General features: G+C 34.1%; 2 protein-coding genes across 6 annotated transcripts in view; one reads left to right on the top strand and one right to left on the bottom strand.

The window, feature by feature from the left end:
- The window catches only part of LOC111043634, a 237813-nt gene that overhangs the window by 205168 nt on the left and 11533 nt on the right, over nucleotides 1–21112 (bottom strand). For 2 of the 5 annotated variants that reach the window (XR_005570531.1, XR_005570530.1), the window contains exon 3: nucleotides 8350–8613. The exons of the other annotated variants lie outside the window; for them this stretch is intronic. The gene's annotated coding sequence lies outside the window, so the exon portion shown is untranslated. Of the gene's footprint in view, nucleotides 1–8349; nucleotides 8614–21112 lie in introns of those variants that run through there. 5 annotated transcript variants of the gene reach the window in all.
- LOC111054973 (transcription factor TFIIIB component B'') overlaps nucleotides 7012–21112 on the top strand; it is a gene marked incomplete at its 3' end in the record, with an annotated part of 45892 nt that continues 31791 nt past the window's right edge. The window contains 1 exon segment of the mRNA XM_039421506.1: nucleotides 7012–7129. Coding sequence (XP_039277440.1) covers nucleotides 7027–7129 — 103 coding nt within the window.

Below are 21112 nucleotides of genomic sequence, written 5' to 3' on the forward strand. Positions count from 1 at the left end.
CATATTCATTTCCATCCTACAGTCAGGTGGAAAGAAAAGCATATATAAAAGAAAGTAAGCTGTATTTTACTCAGTCTTTACTCAAAAAAAAAACTGATCTAACAACTACATCAATGATAGTAAAACGATTGTATGTAGTAAAAGAAGCAACACTAAGAATTAATAATAAGTAGAGCTATTGCTGCTGCTGCTGCTGTTGCACAATTTCTGATCTAACTCAGTGATGTAGGTCTGTCTCATAGTTGAATGTTAACAATTGATATTTCTATATTAGTCTAGATATTTAGTAAATATTTAGTCTACTATAGATAATCTATCAATATTTAGCTATAGAGATGGAGATGAAGCACTTTAAAACTTCAACGCCTGCGCTTTTTACTGCATGGATAAAGTGAATATTCGAATTAATTATATACTATCGAATTATATTCATTTTCATCCTACAGTCAGGTGGAAAGAAAAGCATATATAAAAGAAAGTAAGCTGTATTTTACTCAGTCTTTGCTGAGTTCAGCCAGAGTTAACTACAAAAGGTATTAGTACATACATAACCTATAAATTATGAGTCAATGCTTTAGTTATTCAAAGTTCAAAAAGCTATCAAGGCTTCTAATGGGTATAACATTTGATGAATTTAATGAACTGGTAAATAGTGTAAGATATTCAAAGTACTGTTTAGATAATGACACTGACAGTAAGGAGGTTAAGCATATCATCAAAATTCAAACAATGTAATACAAACAATTCAAGATTCTCTATATTATCTGAAATATATGATTTACTAGATATTGTGATTGATGGTTATGGTCATTTTCATTATGGTTGTAGCTGTGAATGTCCAGTTATGACAATAACTGATGTTAATGAGCTCTGTGAAGCATTATTTGATCTAGCCGAGCGTAAGTGTATGAAAAAGTAATAAACATCAAGCTTCAAAGCTATAAGATATTCTGCAAGTAGCAGGGCGGCGGGGGGCGGTGGCATAGGGGGTGGTAGGGGGGCTTGTTTGAAAGGAGGATCTTGCAAGTGATATGTCTACATATTTTTTTAAAATAAGTACTTGAACAAAAATGGAGGTCTTCTAGTGGGAGGCTTCTCGCGCGAAGTGTGGGGGATTGATTGGAGGGGGATTCTACACTTGGTACGCCCATAAATTTGTTTTTTTCAAATAAATACTTGAACTAAAATGGCAGTTTTCATATTGGTGGGAGAACTGGTCCAGGCGAGGGGTTATAAAATGGAGTTTTCCCGCGCGGAGCATGGGGGGATTTGGGCGGGGCTTGGAGCCCCCTTGGGGGCTTAGGCTCCGCCCCCTAATTAAAATACTGCTCTGTGATTGGAGCATAGAAACAGCAATCTGATACTACTTAACTTCTCTACACTTTTTGTTCAGTGGAATTTTGTGATATTCCAAACAGTTCCCGAGATATTCCCTCTTGAAGGTGTGCAATTGTTAAAATAACAGGTTTTTATGCGATTTTTTGCTCTTTCAGGGCTCATAACTATCCAATAATGCATCATAAAAATATTAATGCTCATGGTAGGTTTGTAGAGCAAAGCCCTGAAGGAGCAAAAAATTTTATAAAACCGTGTTATTTTGAAAATTGCATACCTTCAAGAGCGAATATCGTGCGAACTGTTTGGAATATCTCAAAATTCCACTTGAAAAAAGTGTAGAAAATTTATCAAGCTTCATTTTCCAGTTCTCAAGATACGAGCGCGGAAGCAAAAAGCTGAAAAATGCAACTCTTAAACCACCTTCATCCCCTTAGCACATGAGTTAGGGATGGGGACTTCTCATGGAATTTTCTCCCCCTAACTAGTCTCAACAAAGCTGCGAAGTAAAAAATATGTACAAACCATTCCCTCCAAATTCCTTTGTCAATTATTGATCTATTATTGAAAAACTGGAGATTTCAACCTCAACACTAAAGCTGCTGCAACAGTTGTAGGGAGATGCGTGAAAGTGTAAAATTATATATCAAATTGAAGAGACTTTGATGCTCTATATGAGCTCATTATCAGTATAGGTATTCCCATGGATTTTTTAAAAGTTACAAGAGCAAAAAAAGGAAAAAATTGGAGGCAAACGTGTTTTTTTTAATGTCACACGTTCAAGAGTAGTCCAGTCAATATAAACATAAAAAAGGGGGTGTGCTTGCAATTTATATTAAAACCGTGTTACAAACGCGCCCTGCATATCGCCGTATTTGCTTATAGCAGGTGACCACTTGGCGGTGTTCGGTTCGCAGTCACCTACACAACTGACTGTCTGCGTAAGTCTGCTGCTCACGTCTGCATGCAGACGTTTGATTCCTCCTCCTTCATACGTCTGTCACGTTTTCAACGTTGTATTGTGAAATATATTTTTTAATATATAATTTGGGTACATGAGAGAAGTCCAGAACCAATTACTTCATGCATAATTTCCTTGTGCTAGATACAGAGTGGCCCAAAAACCTCGTATTTTCGGCTTATTTTCCAGTTTTCAGCTATTTCTGCCAAATCTCGTAATCGAACAAAACAATTTGCTCTTGCCATTTTTCTAGACTATGAAATTTTAAATAAAATGAGATCATTCGGAACTCTCTATCTCCAATGAGTACTGAGTTATGATTTTTCAAAAATGAGTGAAATTTGTAGAAAAAAAAATTTTGATGGATTTTAGTTTTTGATCAAAAATATCTTCCATTGTTATCATTAAGATGTATAATTGAAAATCCCTCTAAACGTATTTTTGTGCTCTACAATCTGAGATCAGGTAGAGCGCTCTATCTCATATAGATTTCCAGGTACACCTGACAACAATGCTCCTTGTATTGTGAAAAACACCTCATTTTCAGCTTCAATCATCATCACCAACTACAGAGTCTTCACATTGATATTTCGTATAGAAATTGGCCATTTTTTGTGTATTGGAATATGGGCTTTAGTACACTCAGCAATAAATTTTCCGCTTTTCGACCGAATTTGATTTATGATGCATGATTTTGGACCGCCTTGACGAGCCGAGAAGAATGAAGTGTAGTACGATGAAATCTGAGCATTGTGTCAGAAGTTATAAGTGTTTGAAATTTTGATCCTTGAGGTGTTCTTAAGCGCGTCCCTCCACTAGGAAATACTGAAATGAAGTGCATCTAACGGGTGATTCTCATAGAGCATAATCTTATGAACTTATGTCATTGTACGAAATATCAATGTGAAGACTCTGTAGTTGGTGATGATGATTGAAGCAGAAAATGAGGTGTTTTTCACAATACAAGGAGCATTGTTGTCAGGTGTACCTGGAAATCTATATGAGATAGAGCGCTCTACCTGATCTCAGATTGTAGAGCACAAAAATACGTTTAGAGGGATTTTCAATTATACATCTTAATGATAACAATTGGAAGATATTTTTATCAAAAACTAAAATTCATCAAAATTGATTTTTTTCTTCAAATTTCACTCATTTTTGAAAAATCATAACTCAGTACTCATTGCAGATAGAGATTTCCAAATAATCTCATTTTATTCAGAATGTCATAATCTAGAAAAAAGGTAGGAGCAAATTTTTCTGTCCGATTACGAGATTTGGCAGAAATAGCTGAAAACTGGAAAATGAGCCGAAAATACGAGGTTTATGGGCCACCCTGTATCTAGCACAAGGAAATTTTGCATGGAGAAATTAGTTCTGGACTTTTCTTATGTACCCTAATAATATATTAAGGAATCAGAACTACAATATAAATTGCATGCACCAATGTATATAGTGACTGGACTAGAGCGGATATCTCGAAAGCTAGAAAAGATATAGGAAGTTGAGAGATTGATATCGTAGAAAATTATGTAAGATTTAATTCTGTATATAACAGTTATGTTCGTAAGAAACATAGTTTTCGAGTTATATGCAAGAAGCCAAAAAAATTATACCTTTGAACTACCTCCACCCACTTCAGCACAATGGGTAGGGGTGGGGACTTTTGATTATGAAAAATCTGGTGTGGCGCACTCACACAACTTTCCTTGCCGTTATGAAAATTGATCACCTGACGCTAGTGTTCCCGCGCATCTCAAGTCTACTATTCAAAGATCACAGGGCAATAACGGTGGAGACACACATGAGGTCTGCTATCTATCTCTTCATAGTGAATGATTTAATAGAATCAACAATAATTTGCAATTGAATAATCACATTTTCTCGAATTTAAAGCTAATTTTCAATTTTAGGTGAAAATGTTACTGAACATTAATTGTAGAGATTTTCATGCTCAATCTACTCCACTTGATTTTTTTTTTGTTTCAATTGTATATGAAGCCTGATAATTGGGAATCTAAAATCAAACTTTGCATAGATGGGGCGGAGCTCCTGAAATTTTTACAGATATGGGACTTGTGGCAGTCAATAGAGCTTATCAATGACTTTTTTAGGTATGAATTTGATCAAAATCGTTGAAGCCGTTTTCGAGAAAATCGCGAAAAACCCTGTTTTTGACAACATTTTCGCCATTTTAGCCGCCATCTTGAATTGCATTTGATCGAAATTGTTCGTGTCGGATCCTTATAGTGTAAGGACCTTAAGTTCCAAATTTCAAGTCATTCCGTTAATTGGGAGATGAGATATCGTGTACACAGACGCACATACACTCATACACACACACACACACACACACACACACACACACACACACACACACACATACAGACCAATACCCAAAAACCATTTTTTTGGACTCAGGGGACCTTGAAACGTATATTAATTTAGAAATTGGGGTACCTTAATTTTTTCGGAAAGCAATACTTTCCTTACCTATGGTAATAGGGCAAGGAAAGTAATAAATAAATGTCTTCATTTGCAATCCCGGCCACGCCCATACAGAGTCACAATCATCATGATACAAACAGACAAATTACACAAGCAATATAAAAACATTTATTATAATAATTACAAACAGGATGACACAATTCATTCAATTTAGTGGAACGTCATGATTAAATTACTGCGATTATTAAAAAGGCTCACTGCCGGCTCAACCTGTTACGTTTATCTCTGATCTTATTTTGAGTGCCTCTACTGTAAAATTGTACACGGAATTTATTTTTTCCAACTCAAGTTGAAAAGCAGTACCATTACTTTATCTGCGTCATTTACAATATTCTGAGTAAATTTGACAGTGAATTGCCTCGTGATGTGGCAATACATTGGACATACTAATACAAAATTAATTAATAAAGCAATATTGAAACTTGAAGTACCCTTTATTATTTAAAATATCATAACGACTGGTTTCGACCAGAGGTCATTTACAAGTTGAAATGTGGAAAATAAATAAACAAGTTGATACTATTTAATAAGAACATTATTCATACTTATTTTCATTTGATTAATTTAATTCTTATTCATTATTTTTTTGGTTAAAGTTATTAAATCGAATAAATAATAATTTATTCCATTTTAATTTTATCAAAAATAGGATTATTCAAGTCAAATTGAATTATATTTATTAAATTATTCTCATTTAATTTTGCAGTTTTATGGATATAAAATTCTTCTTTCACATTCAATTAATTACTTTCATTACCAATGCTCAATATTTTCATTTTAGAATTATTTATTGACCGAGCGAAGTGAGGTCTAAGATTCAAGTCGACGGTTTGGCATTTCTCTTAATGTTTAGCCGGAAAGAAACCTGTTCTGACGTCAGACAAGAGTCGTCTGCAAACAATGTCTTTCAGATTTACATAGGGACTGGAAAGCAGCTGCTTTCTGTGCAGTGTGGCGAAAATTCATCTTTCCATGAACGTTGTAGACAGTTTCAGCCAGACCTGATAACAGCGCTCATACTCACATTCCGGGACGACACGTCACGGTATGATAGGACAGAAAGCACTATGTTTATTTCAGATTTTTTCTAGACATAAATTATTTATCAATTTTTGAGAAAACATAACAACAGGTTAATGTAACTTACTGAGCGCGAGGTCTACTATTCACAGACCTACTAGTATTGATATAACTATGATTAGTTTCGATAAATTGTTCAGCAAACGCCGATTTTTGAGTTGTATTTTTTTATTTTAAAGCCTGAATAATAGTCCAGGCAATGAATAATACCTACTCAAAAAAGGGTACCTATAGAGGGAAATGTTTGAAAGACAATTCTTGACCCCACAGTTCTGTTAACGGTAGTAAGGAGGTAAAAATATCAAAAGTCCCCACCCCTAACCACTGTGCTAAGGGGTGGGGGTGGTTTAAAGGTATCATTTTTTGGTTTCTCGCATGAAACTCAAAAACTATGTATCCTAAGGACTTGAATGTCATATAACAAATTAAAGTTTACAAAATATTTCCTACAATATTCATTCTACAACTTTCTTTATATCTTCTCTAGTTCTTGAGATATCCGCTCTTGAAAGTGTGACATTTTTGAAAAAGACAAGTTTGCCACCAATTTTTTTCTATTTTGCTTTCAAAACTTTTTGAAAATCAATGGGAATAGTCCATGTTGATTATGAGCATATGGAGCATTATATTCTCTTCAATTTCATGTATAATTTCACACTTTTATGAATTTCCCTACACCTTTTGCAGCAGCTTTAGTGTTGAGTGTGAAATCTCCATTTGTGCCACTAAGAACTTTAGGCCCTTTTCCATCAAAGTGTTTTTTGAATTCGCAGCCATTTTATCTATATGTTTACAAAATTGCATACCTCTATGTTTTTTCTGAACGATGCTACAACGATTTTAAGGCAGTAACAAGCGTTTGAACGTGGTTTCAAGGTTACATAGGCTCTCTACTCCAAAGACCTTGAAGATGCGAGATATCTAAAATAATAAAAAGTGTACCGAACAGCCTTAAACGAGGCCGCACCTTCACCGTCGAAAAGTAATCTGAACTAGTCGGTGACGGCGCGGGTGACAAACACGGTGACGGTGCTGGCGCGGTGCAGTAGTATGTGTCCCTACACGTTTGAAATCCTTTGTTCTCTTACTCGCTGTAGTACATCTGACACTCGGCCGTACGTCGGCGCGGGCTCGGTGCGGTTATGTGTGTCTTGGCCAATATTCAGACAGACAGATGTCTGAGGAGCGATTTTTCCACAGTCTGTCTGCTACTGTGTGCATTCGCCTTTATCGATGAAGCATCAAGTAAATACATTTCTGCTTGAAAAAAAAACAACTTATTGCTTATTATTCAATAATGCAATGAGAAAATCAGTTTTAATTAAAAAAACTGCTATTGATGAATAACTAGTGACCCCCTGGGTTGGAGAACCCGCTTAAGAACTCTTATATTGTAATCTTAAAAACCCGCAGCTTTCAATTATACAGAGTTATTGAAAATTATGGAAACAGCAAAATGTTTATTTTACAAGAATAATTTGACAGTGGGTTTCATTGGGGATCCTATTTGAAATGGAAAATTACTCTTCAAAAATAACTCTTTCGCTTCAACATCTTTGTCCCTCATATAATTCAAATTCATTTGTTTTAATGATAAGGTGTTCAGGTGATACATGATTCCGATACAAAGTTCCAAGAAAAAATGAATGGCGAAAGCCGTACATTGATATCTCAACTCGTATCAGTTGTTGATGTAATAGAATTAGTAAATATTATGTTGTACATTAACCAGTTGAAATCATGAAATGATCATTTAGGGCCGGTTTCCGAGCTCAGGATTTAGCTGAGTTTTAGACTTTAAACAGCTGAAGTTAGAAAATTGGCTTTCCGAAACGGGGCTTAGTCGTAGTTTTTATGATTATCTTTATTTTCTCATTTCTATAATTGGAAACATTTTTTATTGACGAAGTGAAACATTCCTAAATGATTCAAAATAGCCGAAACTTAACACTATTTTCTTTTTATTTTTTTTCTAGTTTTTTGAAATTTAATTTAAACGTGGACTGCAACAACGCCCCGTTCCGGAAAGCCAACTCCAGCTGTTTAAAGTCTATAACTTAGCTAAATGCCGAGCTCGGAAACCAGCCCTTAATCATCACACATTTGGTGTCAACGCATGTAGACGCATGTCTGTGTCATAGCTTCCAAATAGTTTCAACTTATGTTATGAATGAATGCAATGAATTCTTCAGCTGACTAAATGATAAATCAAAACTACTTTTTTTCTTATGCACTTTTAATGTCATTTGTTATATCCTGAAAAAGGCCGATGGAGTGAGTAAATTTTGTTGTTCCACAAACTTGACCTGTAAAAAGGTTTGAAGAATACGTGTTTAAAATGTGAAGCTGATTGATCAATTCTTTCTAAAGTTATTGCAGAGCATACAAACAGACGGACAACGACTTTGGCCCGCAGTAAGTCAAAAGTGAGAACTCGCTAACGCTCGTTCAATAAAAACCAACAATAATAATTCAACATTTTATTTATTTTTAATGTATTATTATCAATTATACATGAGCAAAAAACATTACGTTACATCAACATCAATATCAGTAGGCCTATCACATAAATTTATACAAAACATGGATATTAATGAATCATACACAGTCGATAAGAACTTCTATTGCTTATTAAGGATATTTGGGTGGCTTATTGGAGTAAGTGATAACGCGCTCAAAGGCAGAGGTGACGAACGATGCAGCCTGTGGTGCTTTGATCAATCGAGAAACTGTAACAGAAAAAAAAGTGGAAACAACAGAAAGATAATTATGTAAGAAAGAAATAATCTATGCATATATATAAAAAATGACTGTGTGTTAATTTGTTACTTTGTTTGTTCCCTATAGACTTAAAAACTACTTGACAGAACGGCACGAAACTTTAGGAATATGTTGTGTGAATATTGGGGATGGTTTCTGAATAGGAATTTTGATAGGGGGAGTAATAACAATTATTTATTAATCCATTCTACAGACCTATGTTTCCGAAATTGTCGGCCGAGCGGCTACCGATGAACGGGAAGATGATCATTATTGAAGATCATGTTGTGATAATATGATTTAGCATTTAGAAAACTCTGACACCAGACCTGAGCCAGCCAGGTCACTCGACATTATTATTATTATTATTTAGCATTTAAAGTTAACAGCTGTAAAAAACTTGTATACTGGTATTAATAAGGTAGTTTGGAGTTGAAGTTTACTTGATTGGTACCAGCTGTTGATAATGGTTCCTTAGAAGACCTATACAAATAATTATCACTACCCTATCATTGAGAAACTGGAAAATGTTGGAAAAAATGATTCACCTCATGAAAGAGAGTTGTTCATATTGCATTCATTAATTACTGAAGAATGACAGAATAGTTTACAATTTTTTAAATTTAGCTCAGCTTATATTCATCCTAAAATGGAAGATGGAAAGAATATGGAATTCTGTGTGATTCATCGTATATCGCGTATTTCCTGGACCATCTACAATCAACAACTATGAACTCATTAAATTCATCTTTGAAACACTGATTTACCTATCTATTTTATTTAATCCAACACTTAATGATAGATATTACTACTAATTGATTGAGAAGGAATGTTTTCGGAATAATAAATGCTGCATGACTAAGCACAGGAAGTCCGTACCGTATTGAGATGTAAATGAAAATATTGATTGTCAGATAAATTTAATGATTGAAGAAATAAAGTTAAGTGTGACATGCTTTGATACCAATTACCTAGTGGAATATTTAACACTCAACTATAACAATAATCTTAATGAATTTATTTTTCATGACGAGCTGTAAGAATTGATATAGGCTTATAGGATGCAAGATCAGTATATTAGTATTAAAAATATAAATATGTGTTAGCTTGCTTGCATGATAATCTGTTGGCTAATTTAATTTTTTTTTTGTTTTGCTGTTTACTTGCTTTATTCATCAAAATATGAATGATTCAGAACGAAATAGTCTGACTACTGACTTTAGTGTAATGGATGGTTTTATGTGGGTTGACGAATTCAAATTTCGAAAAAGCTACGTATCCCAGAACGGACAAATCTCATATAGATATACAAATAAGTGGTGTTCAATGACCATTAGGACGGATGCTAGTGGACGGATTCCTTGTTTTGACACATGGTATATAAACTTCATCTCTTCTCTCCATTGATGAAATCATGTAATATTCGTGAACAAAAAAATTCTCCCTGAGTTTTAATTTATATTTTTTTGGCAAACTATACATTGAGAAAAAAATGTTCCTGTGAACTAACAGAATTGAATTGACCATATGATTTCGACTTGGAAAATTTTGAAACAGATAATCACGATATCAGTAAAATAAAAACAAAAACGGCCAGTGTGTGCAGACTTTGTTTTTTCCTGTTTCCCTAGCAACAAATTCGAATATGATAAAACCTATTCGTGTCGAGGGGGCGTTCGGTGCTATGCGGTTGCTATTCGGTACCGAATTCAAACCGTATCATCATTTCACACTTATCGGAATTTGCCAAAAACGAAATGAACCGAACCGAACCGAAAGTGTGTGAAAGTAGCCTTTCGCTATAGCAACGAATTGAAACCTGATGGAATTTATTAGAGTCAAGTGTCAAGTGGGCGTTCGGTTCTATGCGGTTTCTATTCGGTACCGAGTTCAAACCGAATTACCGTTTCACACTCATCGGAATTTGCCGAAAACGAAACGAACCGAATGAGTGTGAAACTAGCCTGATGACCACGATGCAGCAGCGTTTCCAGAGGGATGAAAACAAGTTATCACGTTACTTTTGGTGGAATAACGCTTAGCCTCTTGCTTGGCGTCAATCGGTAGAGCATGAGAGTTATTTTAATTATAAAATCTGGTCGTGGTTTTCCTAGGATATAATCTCACTAAAATTTTCATAGACTCAGACAGGAGCTTTCGCAATAATATAATACTGATAATTCATATATATATATATATATATATATATATATATATATATATATATATAACATATCTTATATCCTATAGTATTGAGGAATAAAATGAATGGTACACCATGAGAAATTTGATACATATATTAAACAAATATCTCAAAAATAAATCAAAGCAAAAATATATAGAGCAACAAAAATATATGATGAAACAAGAAACGAAATCAAATAAAATATCACAGATTAATACTATTTTTGAGTTCTATAGCACGAAACTTTACCATGTGCTTTCACTTCATTGATCATATGCATTTATCTGCATGTAGCTTTGACATCAACTTGCTGTTGCTTGTTGATTTGGATAATCCTACTTTATATTCTATTAACTTCACAAATCAGAGCATGATAAATTGACAAATCAATAATTAAATATATATTAATTTCTATAGTTTCCAAATAAATTTCTTTATAATAAATATATTTATCTCAGGGTGCAAAATTCGGTACCTGACGGAAATAGATAGATCAATTTATCTAATGAACCAGAGCTACATTATATTATCACAAATTATATTATAGAATCAATGATCATGTGAACATTTGTATTATTTGCTTAGAACTTAGTATTCCTTTTAATTTGTGTATCTTTTGATATATGAATTGACTCGTTACTATTCAATAAAATATTTCTTATACCATTTTAAAACTTGCACAAGTATTTTTATTAATTTCTTAATTTTTAAAACCTTTTCGATGAGCTAGCTTTTATTTCTTATTTCATTTGAAGCACTGAGGGCGCCCTATCACTATTTCAAATATTATTCACTCATGTGCTGGATTTTCTATAAGTTGCTGACAGCGATCCAAACTCCTGGTAATCCTGGATTATTGGTGGCCAAAGTCGTCTCTTCCAAGGGATTAAAAATATTTAAATGACTTTTGCTTTACTATAGCATCACAAAGTCTTATGAAAAAATTAATAATTTGATTTAACTTTAAGTTATTAAAAGGTACAGTAAGATATTACGCTCTACAATTTTTGGTGACATCTCATGGTAGTGGTTGGGGCAAGTTCTACCATCTTTTTCACAATTTTCATTTCCGACTTGCAAATTTACATAAAATTTAAATAATCTGTTACTACGCCATTCAAAGCTCAAATAGTTCGTGCCAATCTATTAAATTATTACTTATATTGAACCTCTGATAATTTATCTGCCTTCGGGCCATATCCAAAACATGAACTGAACAACAATAATTCATAAATTCTTATCATTTATAGAAATATATACAAATATATTTGAATTGGCTCACTATTACCGCCTATCAATTGCTACCATTTGATTGGTGCATGCAAATTATTTTAGTATACATGCGCCTAGGAACCTCCTACTTCCTTAATACATGAAATTATTTTTGTCTGGGTTTTTTAATACGTTTTTTACATGCAAAGTAATTTTCTAAAGATTATAGGTTGTTTCTCATATCATAACAATTAGCCATGTGGATTTTTGGTTCCTCTAGTTGCATACCATTCAGTTACAATAAATTTATGCCAAGGTGTCTGGCTAGATTCTACGTTATGCGACTCAGTCGATCCTTAGGTCGCCGATCAATAGATATTTTACGCCTAACCTCAAATTTTCAATATTTTATATGATATTATATAAGTAGCAAAATTATTTTCATTTCTATTCGGCCGTTATAGATTTAGCCATGATGCCTGATATTATCTAATCTTTAAACGTTATCATATTTGGCGATATTAGCCCATTATTCCACTTGGACCTATAAATTTCTACAAGTAGGAACTTTTATTTATCCATCCGAATTTTAATTTGTTACAAAGTATAAAGTGATTAAGGAAGTATTGCCTGTCTCATTACAAATTTGATTTCCCAGAATATCAATTCTAAGTAGTTTTTGATAGTATCCAAATCGAAACACTACAAAAATGTCACCTGTAAAAAGTTTTCCAAGTGGGTGGCGCACAGTATTTATAAATAAGGTAAAACTTTTTGGCTTGGACACACACACAGCGATCTACGGACAGGAATCAGAGTGGTCTTAGCAGGTTATAGATACGAATATCTAAAATATAGATGAAGGCCACTCTGACCGCTTCCCGCAAATTGTTCTCTGTGTGTCCCAGCCCATACTGATTTAGAGCAAAAGCAAAAATACCATTTCATGGTGAATTGTGACAACAACAATCTGCTCAGGTTGAAAAAGAATTGCTGAGTATTGTTTTTGCTGTCAGAAAATTTCATCACTTGCTGTATGGACATAAATTCACAGTCCTTAATGACTCAAAACCGTTAGAATCCATTATGAGGAAACCTATCCAAAAAAATTTGTCACCAAGATTGCAGAGACTGAAACTCAAGCTAATCAAGTATGATATTGTAATAAAATACAGCCCAGGAAAAAATATGGTTATTGCAGATTTGTTATCACGTAACATCGCTGATTCCAGCTCTAGGGAATGTGAGACTAATGTAAGTTCAGTTGAGGTCATACTTAGTGAATATCTGATAGTAAGAAAGTTGAATTTAGGTTGAGTACTGAAAATGATCCAGCTCTGAAACTAGTTAAGAGTTACTATAAAAGTGGGTGGCCAAATCATAGAAAATTTGTGCCAGAATGTGCTAGAGTGTATTTTAGTAAACGCAATGATTTATATGTACATGATGAGTTGGTATTTTCAAATGACAAAGTAGTTGTGCCCTCTGACCTTAGACGGTCAATGTTGAAGTTACTTCATGAAGTTCATTTGGGCTGTGAGAAAACCAGACAAATCTTGTATTGGCCAGGTATGTCAGTAGACATTGAAAATGTAGTTAGTAATTGTAGCTTATGTCAGAAATACATGAATGCCAATGTCAAGGAGTTTTTACAGTCACATGAAATTCCAGATTTGCCGTTTTACAAAGTGGGTATGGATATTGCACGAATATCAAGATAAGGTATATCTAATTGTTGTTGATTATTTCAGTAAATGGGCTGAGTGCCTCCGTCTGAAATCAAAAACAACGTCAGAGGTTATTAATGAATTAAAAAAAAAATTTGTTCCATCCATGGTATACCCACCAAAGTAGTCGCAGATAACAACCCTTTTGGATCATATCAATTTAAACAATTTGCATTAGATTGGAACTTTGAAGTGATCAATAGTAGCCCTCACTATCCTAGGTCAAATGGTCAGGTGGAACGAACTATACAGACTATTAAAAAATCGGTGGAGGATAATAAGGATTTTGAACTTGCTCTTCTTGAGATGCGTATTACCCCAGTAATAGGCAATTATTCACCAGCTCAGCTGTTAATGTCACGGAGATTACGCACTAAACTTCCAATGGCTGCTGAACTATTAACTCCAACTATTTGTGACAGAGAAAAGGTTAGTAGTTTGATTAATGCTAAACAAGAAATTGCTGCTAAGCAGTATGATAAGAATGCTAGACCTACTGTTCTGTATAAATTGCATGACCCCGTGTATGTGTACAATGTACACAGGAGAGTTTGGGAGCCAGGTGTAATTGTAGGGTACACAAATCACCCTAGGTCTTATGTTGTAAGACTGTGTACTGGTAGTGAGTTCAGGAGAAACAGTTTTCATATTCGAGGCCGTTCAAATGATCTATTGGATTTTCACCATAACATAAGAAGAATAGTTGATACTGGAGTGAGAGATGGTTCAGATGATAGAGAGGAGAGGGATCTGGTTGATAATAGATCAAAAGAGAATATGCTGGGAGAGGATACAGAATTGCCGTTTAATAAAGGTCAGGTATCTAGAATTGGGAGACAAATTCGCAAGCCTCAGAGGTTGGATTTATAAATATTTATTGATGTTTCCAACGGGTTTAATATTTTTAATAAGATGTTTGAGTTTAAAATGTTTAGTGTTAAGATACCCTGGAGTGAGTCAAAGCCAATATGTATAAGCTATGGATAGTAAACTTATTGTATCATTGTAATAAAATAAACAGGTTGTTTTGATGCCGTTAATTACTTAATAAAATAAATACATTGTTTTTGAAACACTTTATAATTAAATGTTGCTGTGGCTTTGTAATAAAATAAATCTGTTGTGATTGAATAAATGTATTAGTTAACATATATTTGAAGAACTTAGAAGCTAAGTCTAAGGGGGAAGTGTTGATAATAATTATTTAAATAATAATTTAATTATTAGATAATAAAGTTGAATGTAAAATAATGTTGTTTAATCGATGTTGGCAGCAGTGTGGCCAGACAGACAGAGACGGAGTTAGAGATGAGAAGTGCTTTTGGTGAACTAAGATTATTATGTAAAACATCATTTAGTTTATACAATAAAATAACAGTGTATTTAAGTTGGTCTTATAATTGTGTAAACCCATGAATACAACAAAAGCTATTTGATTTGTCAAATGATAGACAAGTATAGCAACACCAATGTTAATCAAATGCTGCCATTAAGTGGACCTCACAGTAACAGAGTTATTATATTTATATTGAGTTACCATAAAGAAAAAATATCATAGTAATATTAGCGGCTTGAGTTAACAGTGAAATTTAAAACATAAACGCCCTATACTATATCATTAAATTAAACACCATGAGGTGTTTTTTATGCTATTGTTTCTCTATGATGTCACAAATTACAGTAGTCTGAGTATACAAATTATCTTCAAACAACCAATCCAATCAGCTCTAGGGCTTCAGTGAGTCTGGTTGAATTTCATTCAGTTTATAATTTGGTTAGTGGAAAACTTTTTATAAAACACTGAGAAACTTTATTTTATAAAACAATCCACATTTGGCTAAACCACTCCAAGCTTTAATCTCGAATCATTTCTCTAAATGTGCTGTTAGTGCTTCACCCAAGGGCCAATAAAGAAAATGTTTTGGGTGATAAGGTCCTGCAACATCCAAACATAAAGGTAAGCGAGCCACAATCCAAATTGCCAAGAATAATACTGTATCACGTCGCTGCAGATATAACTGCTGCTGAATTGGCAAACGATGTGTTTGAGAGAAATCTCGAGTCATCGTCATTGAGTAGGGAAAATTTCTTGAAAAACTTCAGGCCGATTTTTAAAATAGGACCGAAAAACAAAAACACCGTGCACTGGGTAGTGGAGTGCACTGTTGAATTAAGAAAAGAATTTATTAACAAATCGCGGATTGGTATTGATTGGAGAGTGTGCCAAGTTGGAGACTATGTTGCCGTCTCTCGTTGCTCCAAGTGCCAAAAAATTGGACATATCAGTAAGCATTGCACTCAAGCACAAAACACCTGTGCTCACTGTTCCACTACAGGACATGATGTTAAAGAGTGCCCTAATAGAGACAAAAAAGCCCTCATGTTTAAATTGCCGCAATGATAAAAAAGCTTTCGATCACAAAGTAGGTGACAGAGAGTTCCCTTCCTATCAAAAAGTGCTACAACAAATTATTGATAGAACTGATTATGGAATCTGAAAGAAAAATATTTAATATACTGAGGTTAAATACAAATAATAGTGATAGTAAAATCAAGCAATCAACCAAACACAAAATGATTACTTTAAATTCCATCCTTAACAAAATTGATAGTTTCTACGTAACAACTAATACTGATAAAAGTAAGATAAGTTTGGTTTATAATTTTGGTGAGAGGGTTGATGTTATGATATCTTTTACAAAAATAGGAAATATTATTAAAACATCCAAAGGTCTCTCTCTGCTTAGAAATAAAAAATATTTCTCTCTTGAAGAATGGAATCACCTGAATGTGTTACTGGATTCTAATTGTATAAGAGTTTTGTTTTCTGATAAGAATATTCCTATTTTCATATTAAATTATGGTGAAAATGGGGTACTTATTGATCTTTTGAATAGAATAAATGATTGGAGTGAATTCAATTACCCTTTGATTGTGGGAATTGATTCTTTTAACAATCTGGGTGAAACTTATTTTGATAGTCCTGCCACTGAACTCTTGAGTACTGTCATAGGAGCTAGAGATTTGAAGTTTATTTTTTATTATCGAGGTTATTGTGAAATTAATTTTCTTAATATACCTAAGCTATCTGATAGTCCGGGAGTTGAGTACCCTGTGGGATTCTTTGAAGGTAATAATAAACGTGAAGCATTCATAAACTCTATGATTGAATTACGGACCCTACTTCAAAACACTGATAACGAAAATGCTAAAATATATAAGAATATTCTTCATAGGATCACGCATGGAAATATGTCAATATCAGTTGATGAACTAATAAGCGTCCTGAATAACAATATGAACATCTATAATAATAATTTGAAAAGATTCCTATTAAAAACAAACTCTAAATACCGAATGGGATATTGCTTGGAACAGGGTGGAAGTTACGTAGAATTTCAAGAGGATACTTTAAAATTCTCTACTAAAGAACGATATGTTTTAGTCACACGTAATACTACACTTATGCTGAATAGCGAATTAATAAAAACTATAAATAGAATAACTCTTCATGAGTGTAAACTTCCTAAAATAAAATGGTATGACGGTGTTCCCGGCTGTGGTAAATCTTACTTTATAGTCTCGCATCATGAGCCTGGCAAGGATCTAGTACTCACTCAAAAACGGGCAGGTATTAAAGCAATCCGTGAAACTGTCATTGATAGGTATGGTCGAAAACATTGTAATCTCTTAAGCTTGATTACAGGACAGTTGGCTCATATATAATAAATCATAATCAGAATAAAACATACAATAGAGTTTTTATTGATGAAGCTCTAATTATGCATGCGGGTTACATCGGTTTTATTGCTAACTTGAGTAAGGCCTCAGAAATAATTGTAGTTGGTGACGCAAACCAAATACCCTATATTGAGAGAAGTAATTATGCAACAAGATGGCATAAAATTTCAGAACTCTGCGAACCTTTTACAAAACAAACGGTAACTCGTAGATGTCCTATCGATGTTTGTTTTGTCCTTTCCACTGTCTATGAAAATATTACGACGATTAATAAAAGAGCTATCTCAATTCTGCCTACTTACAGAAATGGGGAATACCATCTGATACAACCCGACACTCTGATATTGACATTCACCCAAGAGGAAAAACTTATGGTGGGTGATACTATAAAGTGGAGAGAGGATGTTGCACTTCACACAATCCACGAAGCACAAGGGCTAACTCATAAAAATGTTATTCTAATCAGAATTAAGTACAAGGAGAATGAAATCTATAACAACATGCCCCATGCGATTGTTGCCTTGTCTAGACACACTGAAACTTTCAGGTATTTAACAACCAGTCTGGTAGATGATGCTGTGGACAAACAAATTAAGAAACTTAAATTCATAGATAGTGAGGGGCTTGTTAAATGGAACAAGGAAAAGAGGAGTGGACCTGATGATATAAGTTATGAGTGACACTGAAGAAGTTCTTAATATTTTAGAAACAGAAAATGAAACAGATGTAATCGACGATTATTTGAACTATCACTTTCACGAAGACAGAAATAAAGATGCTGAGTGTTTCAATATTATGTCTATGAATATACGTAGTTTGAATGCTAATTTCGATCAGTTTATTTGCTGCCTCAATGAATTGAAAACTGATATTCACATTATAATATTAACTGAGACCTGGTTGACTGCAGATATGCCGTTCATTTTCAACATTCCTGGATATACGGCAATAAATAAGTACACTAAACAGAATAAATTTGATGGATTATGCATGTACATAAAAGATTGCATAAGATTCAATGAAGTTTCACTCGATATTACTGATGCCAATGTAGTTAGTGCTGACTTAAGAATTGATGATTTTATTGTGAAGGTGATTGGGGTTTATAGATCACCAAGTAATCAAAATATTGATAATTTTCTTAATAGTCTGAGTAATGGAATCAGTAAAATTCCTAATGGAATAAATGTATGTGTGGCGGGAGACATGAATATAAATACACATTCAACTAGTGTTCCTGTTCAAGATTATCTGCATATTTTCAATAGTAATGGCTATAAGTCTTACATAACTGGTGATACCAGAGTAACAACCACAACAAATTCTTGCATTGACCACATTTTTTATAAAAATTCAGGCAACCATTCTATGTCCATTAAAGGAGCTATATTTAGGACAACCATAACTGACCACTACGCGGTTGTACTGAACTTGGTGAAGGTTCCTATCAATAAGGATAATAGAAACGTATTGATAAACACATTAACTAGAACCAACTATCATGCACTATTGGAACGCATAAGGAATGAGGATTGGAAGAAATCTATACCGTGAATGGAAGCATTGACACTATTATGGATAAATATGTCGATCGTTTGACCAGTCTCATCAATCAATGCAAGAAGGTAAAAGTGATACCTAACAGACTTCGTCCCCTGAAGCCCTGGATATCTGAAGGCATCATAAGATCAATAATCACGCGGGACAAAATGCATTCTAGACTCAGAAGAGATCCTAATAACAATATCTTAAAGAATGAATATAAGGCTTATCGTAATGGTTTGAATAAGATCATAAATCATGCAAAGGAAGTCTACTATAAAGGGAAAATTGAAAATTGTAATAACAACAGCATGAAGTGCATAAACGAAGTTATAGGTGAGGCCAGAATCAAGGAAAAGAGTACTGAACTTGATGCTCACTCCCTCAACAATTATTTCACAAATGTGGGTAAATTACAAGCTCAAACTATCAATATCCCTGATAATGCTGGTGATCGATTTCCTGCAATACAGATCGATAACACGTTTTTTATGAGACCAACTTGCCCAGTTGAAGTTGAGGCAACTATTAAAAATCTAAAGAACAACTGCAGTCCTGGTATTGATAGTCTAGGTAATATTACGCTGAAGAAAATAGCCAATTATATATCTCAACCTCTCGCTTTCATTTTTAATAGATGCTTTGAGGAGGGATATTTTCCCGAGCACCTCAAATCAGCCAAAATAAAACCTCTATTCAAACAAGGTGACCCGACTAATCCCTGTAATTATAGACCGATTAGACTTATCAGCAACCATTCTAAAATAATGGAGAAACTAATAAAGTCAAGAGTTGTTTCTTTCTTGAATCTTAACAAAATAATCAACAAGAACCAATTCGGTTTCCAAAATAGTAAAAGTACATCTGACGCTCTGATAAAGTTCATCAATACTTTATGTGATAAAATAAACTCCAATAAGAAAACTATTGCGATCTTCCTGGATATACGCAAAGCTTTTGATACAATACCTCATAATACTTTGTTCAATAAACTGGAGTCCTATGGTTTCAGAGGAGTCTCGCTTGAATTGTTCAAAAGCTATCTGAGTAATAGAACCCAGTCCCTAAACATAAATGATCAATCTAGTGTAACTAACTTAACTTCTCATGGTCTTCCACAAGGTACTGTACTTTCTCCCATCCTTTTCATACTCTATGTAAATGACTTTTTAAATTTAAAACTTCTAGACTCAACTGTGATATCCTTTGCAGGTGATACTGCAGCTATTTTTCACGGTAATTCATGGAACGAAGTTCATACCATAGCTGAAAATAATATGCTTTTAATTAAGAAGTGGTTAGATAAGAATACCTTAAGTTTAAATATTGAAAAAACTAATTACATAACTTTCTCTGCAAATAGAGTAGGACAGCCTAACGAGAATCAAGATTTGAGACTCCATTCTCAGTGCAATTTAAACTTTGGTAATTGTGATTGTCCCACCATTAAAAAAGTCAATAATACTAAGTATTTGGGAATTATAATTGACTAGCCGTCAGGCTCGCTTCGCTCGCCATATCCGTCTAGCCCCCCCAAGTCTAGGACCCCCGACTGGATCGTCCAAGAATGAGATCAGCAGGCTCGCTTCGCTCGCCTGAATTTTTCATTTGTAGGACGATCCAGTCGGGGGTCCAGACTAAACGTCTGGCTAAACGGAAATGGCAAGCGAAGCGAGCCTGACGGCTAGTAATATAATATTCCCAGGAATAGCTCTGATCGAAGTAGCAGTGCCCAATCAATTTTTCTGCGATAAATGCATTTCAATCTTCAACTTGGTGCCAACCTAACAAAGTCAACTCAACTTAATGCCAACCCTCAAAATTATAAATTTAGTTACCAGTTAACAACTGTTTTGAAAAGGTACTCTCTCTAGATTATAGTTCTATATTATCATATGGTATGGACATTTCAATTAATTATAATAAATTAAGAGATTGGAATAAGAAGAATATACATGCTAAAAGACGAACTTTAAACCCTTAAAAACCACCCTTAGAGTTAAAATTTTTCCAAATCCGTTCTTAGTGCGCCTCTAAAGGGCCAACTGAACATACCTACCA

Source organism: Nilaparvata lugens, chromosome 2 (genome assembly GCF_014356525.2).
Source record: "Nilaparvata lugens isolate BPH chromosome 2, ASM1435652v1, whole genome shotgun sequence".
Lineage (NCBI taxonomy): Eukaryota > Metazoa > Arthropoda > Insecta > Hemiptera > Delphacidae > Nilaparvata > Nilaparvata lugens.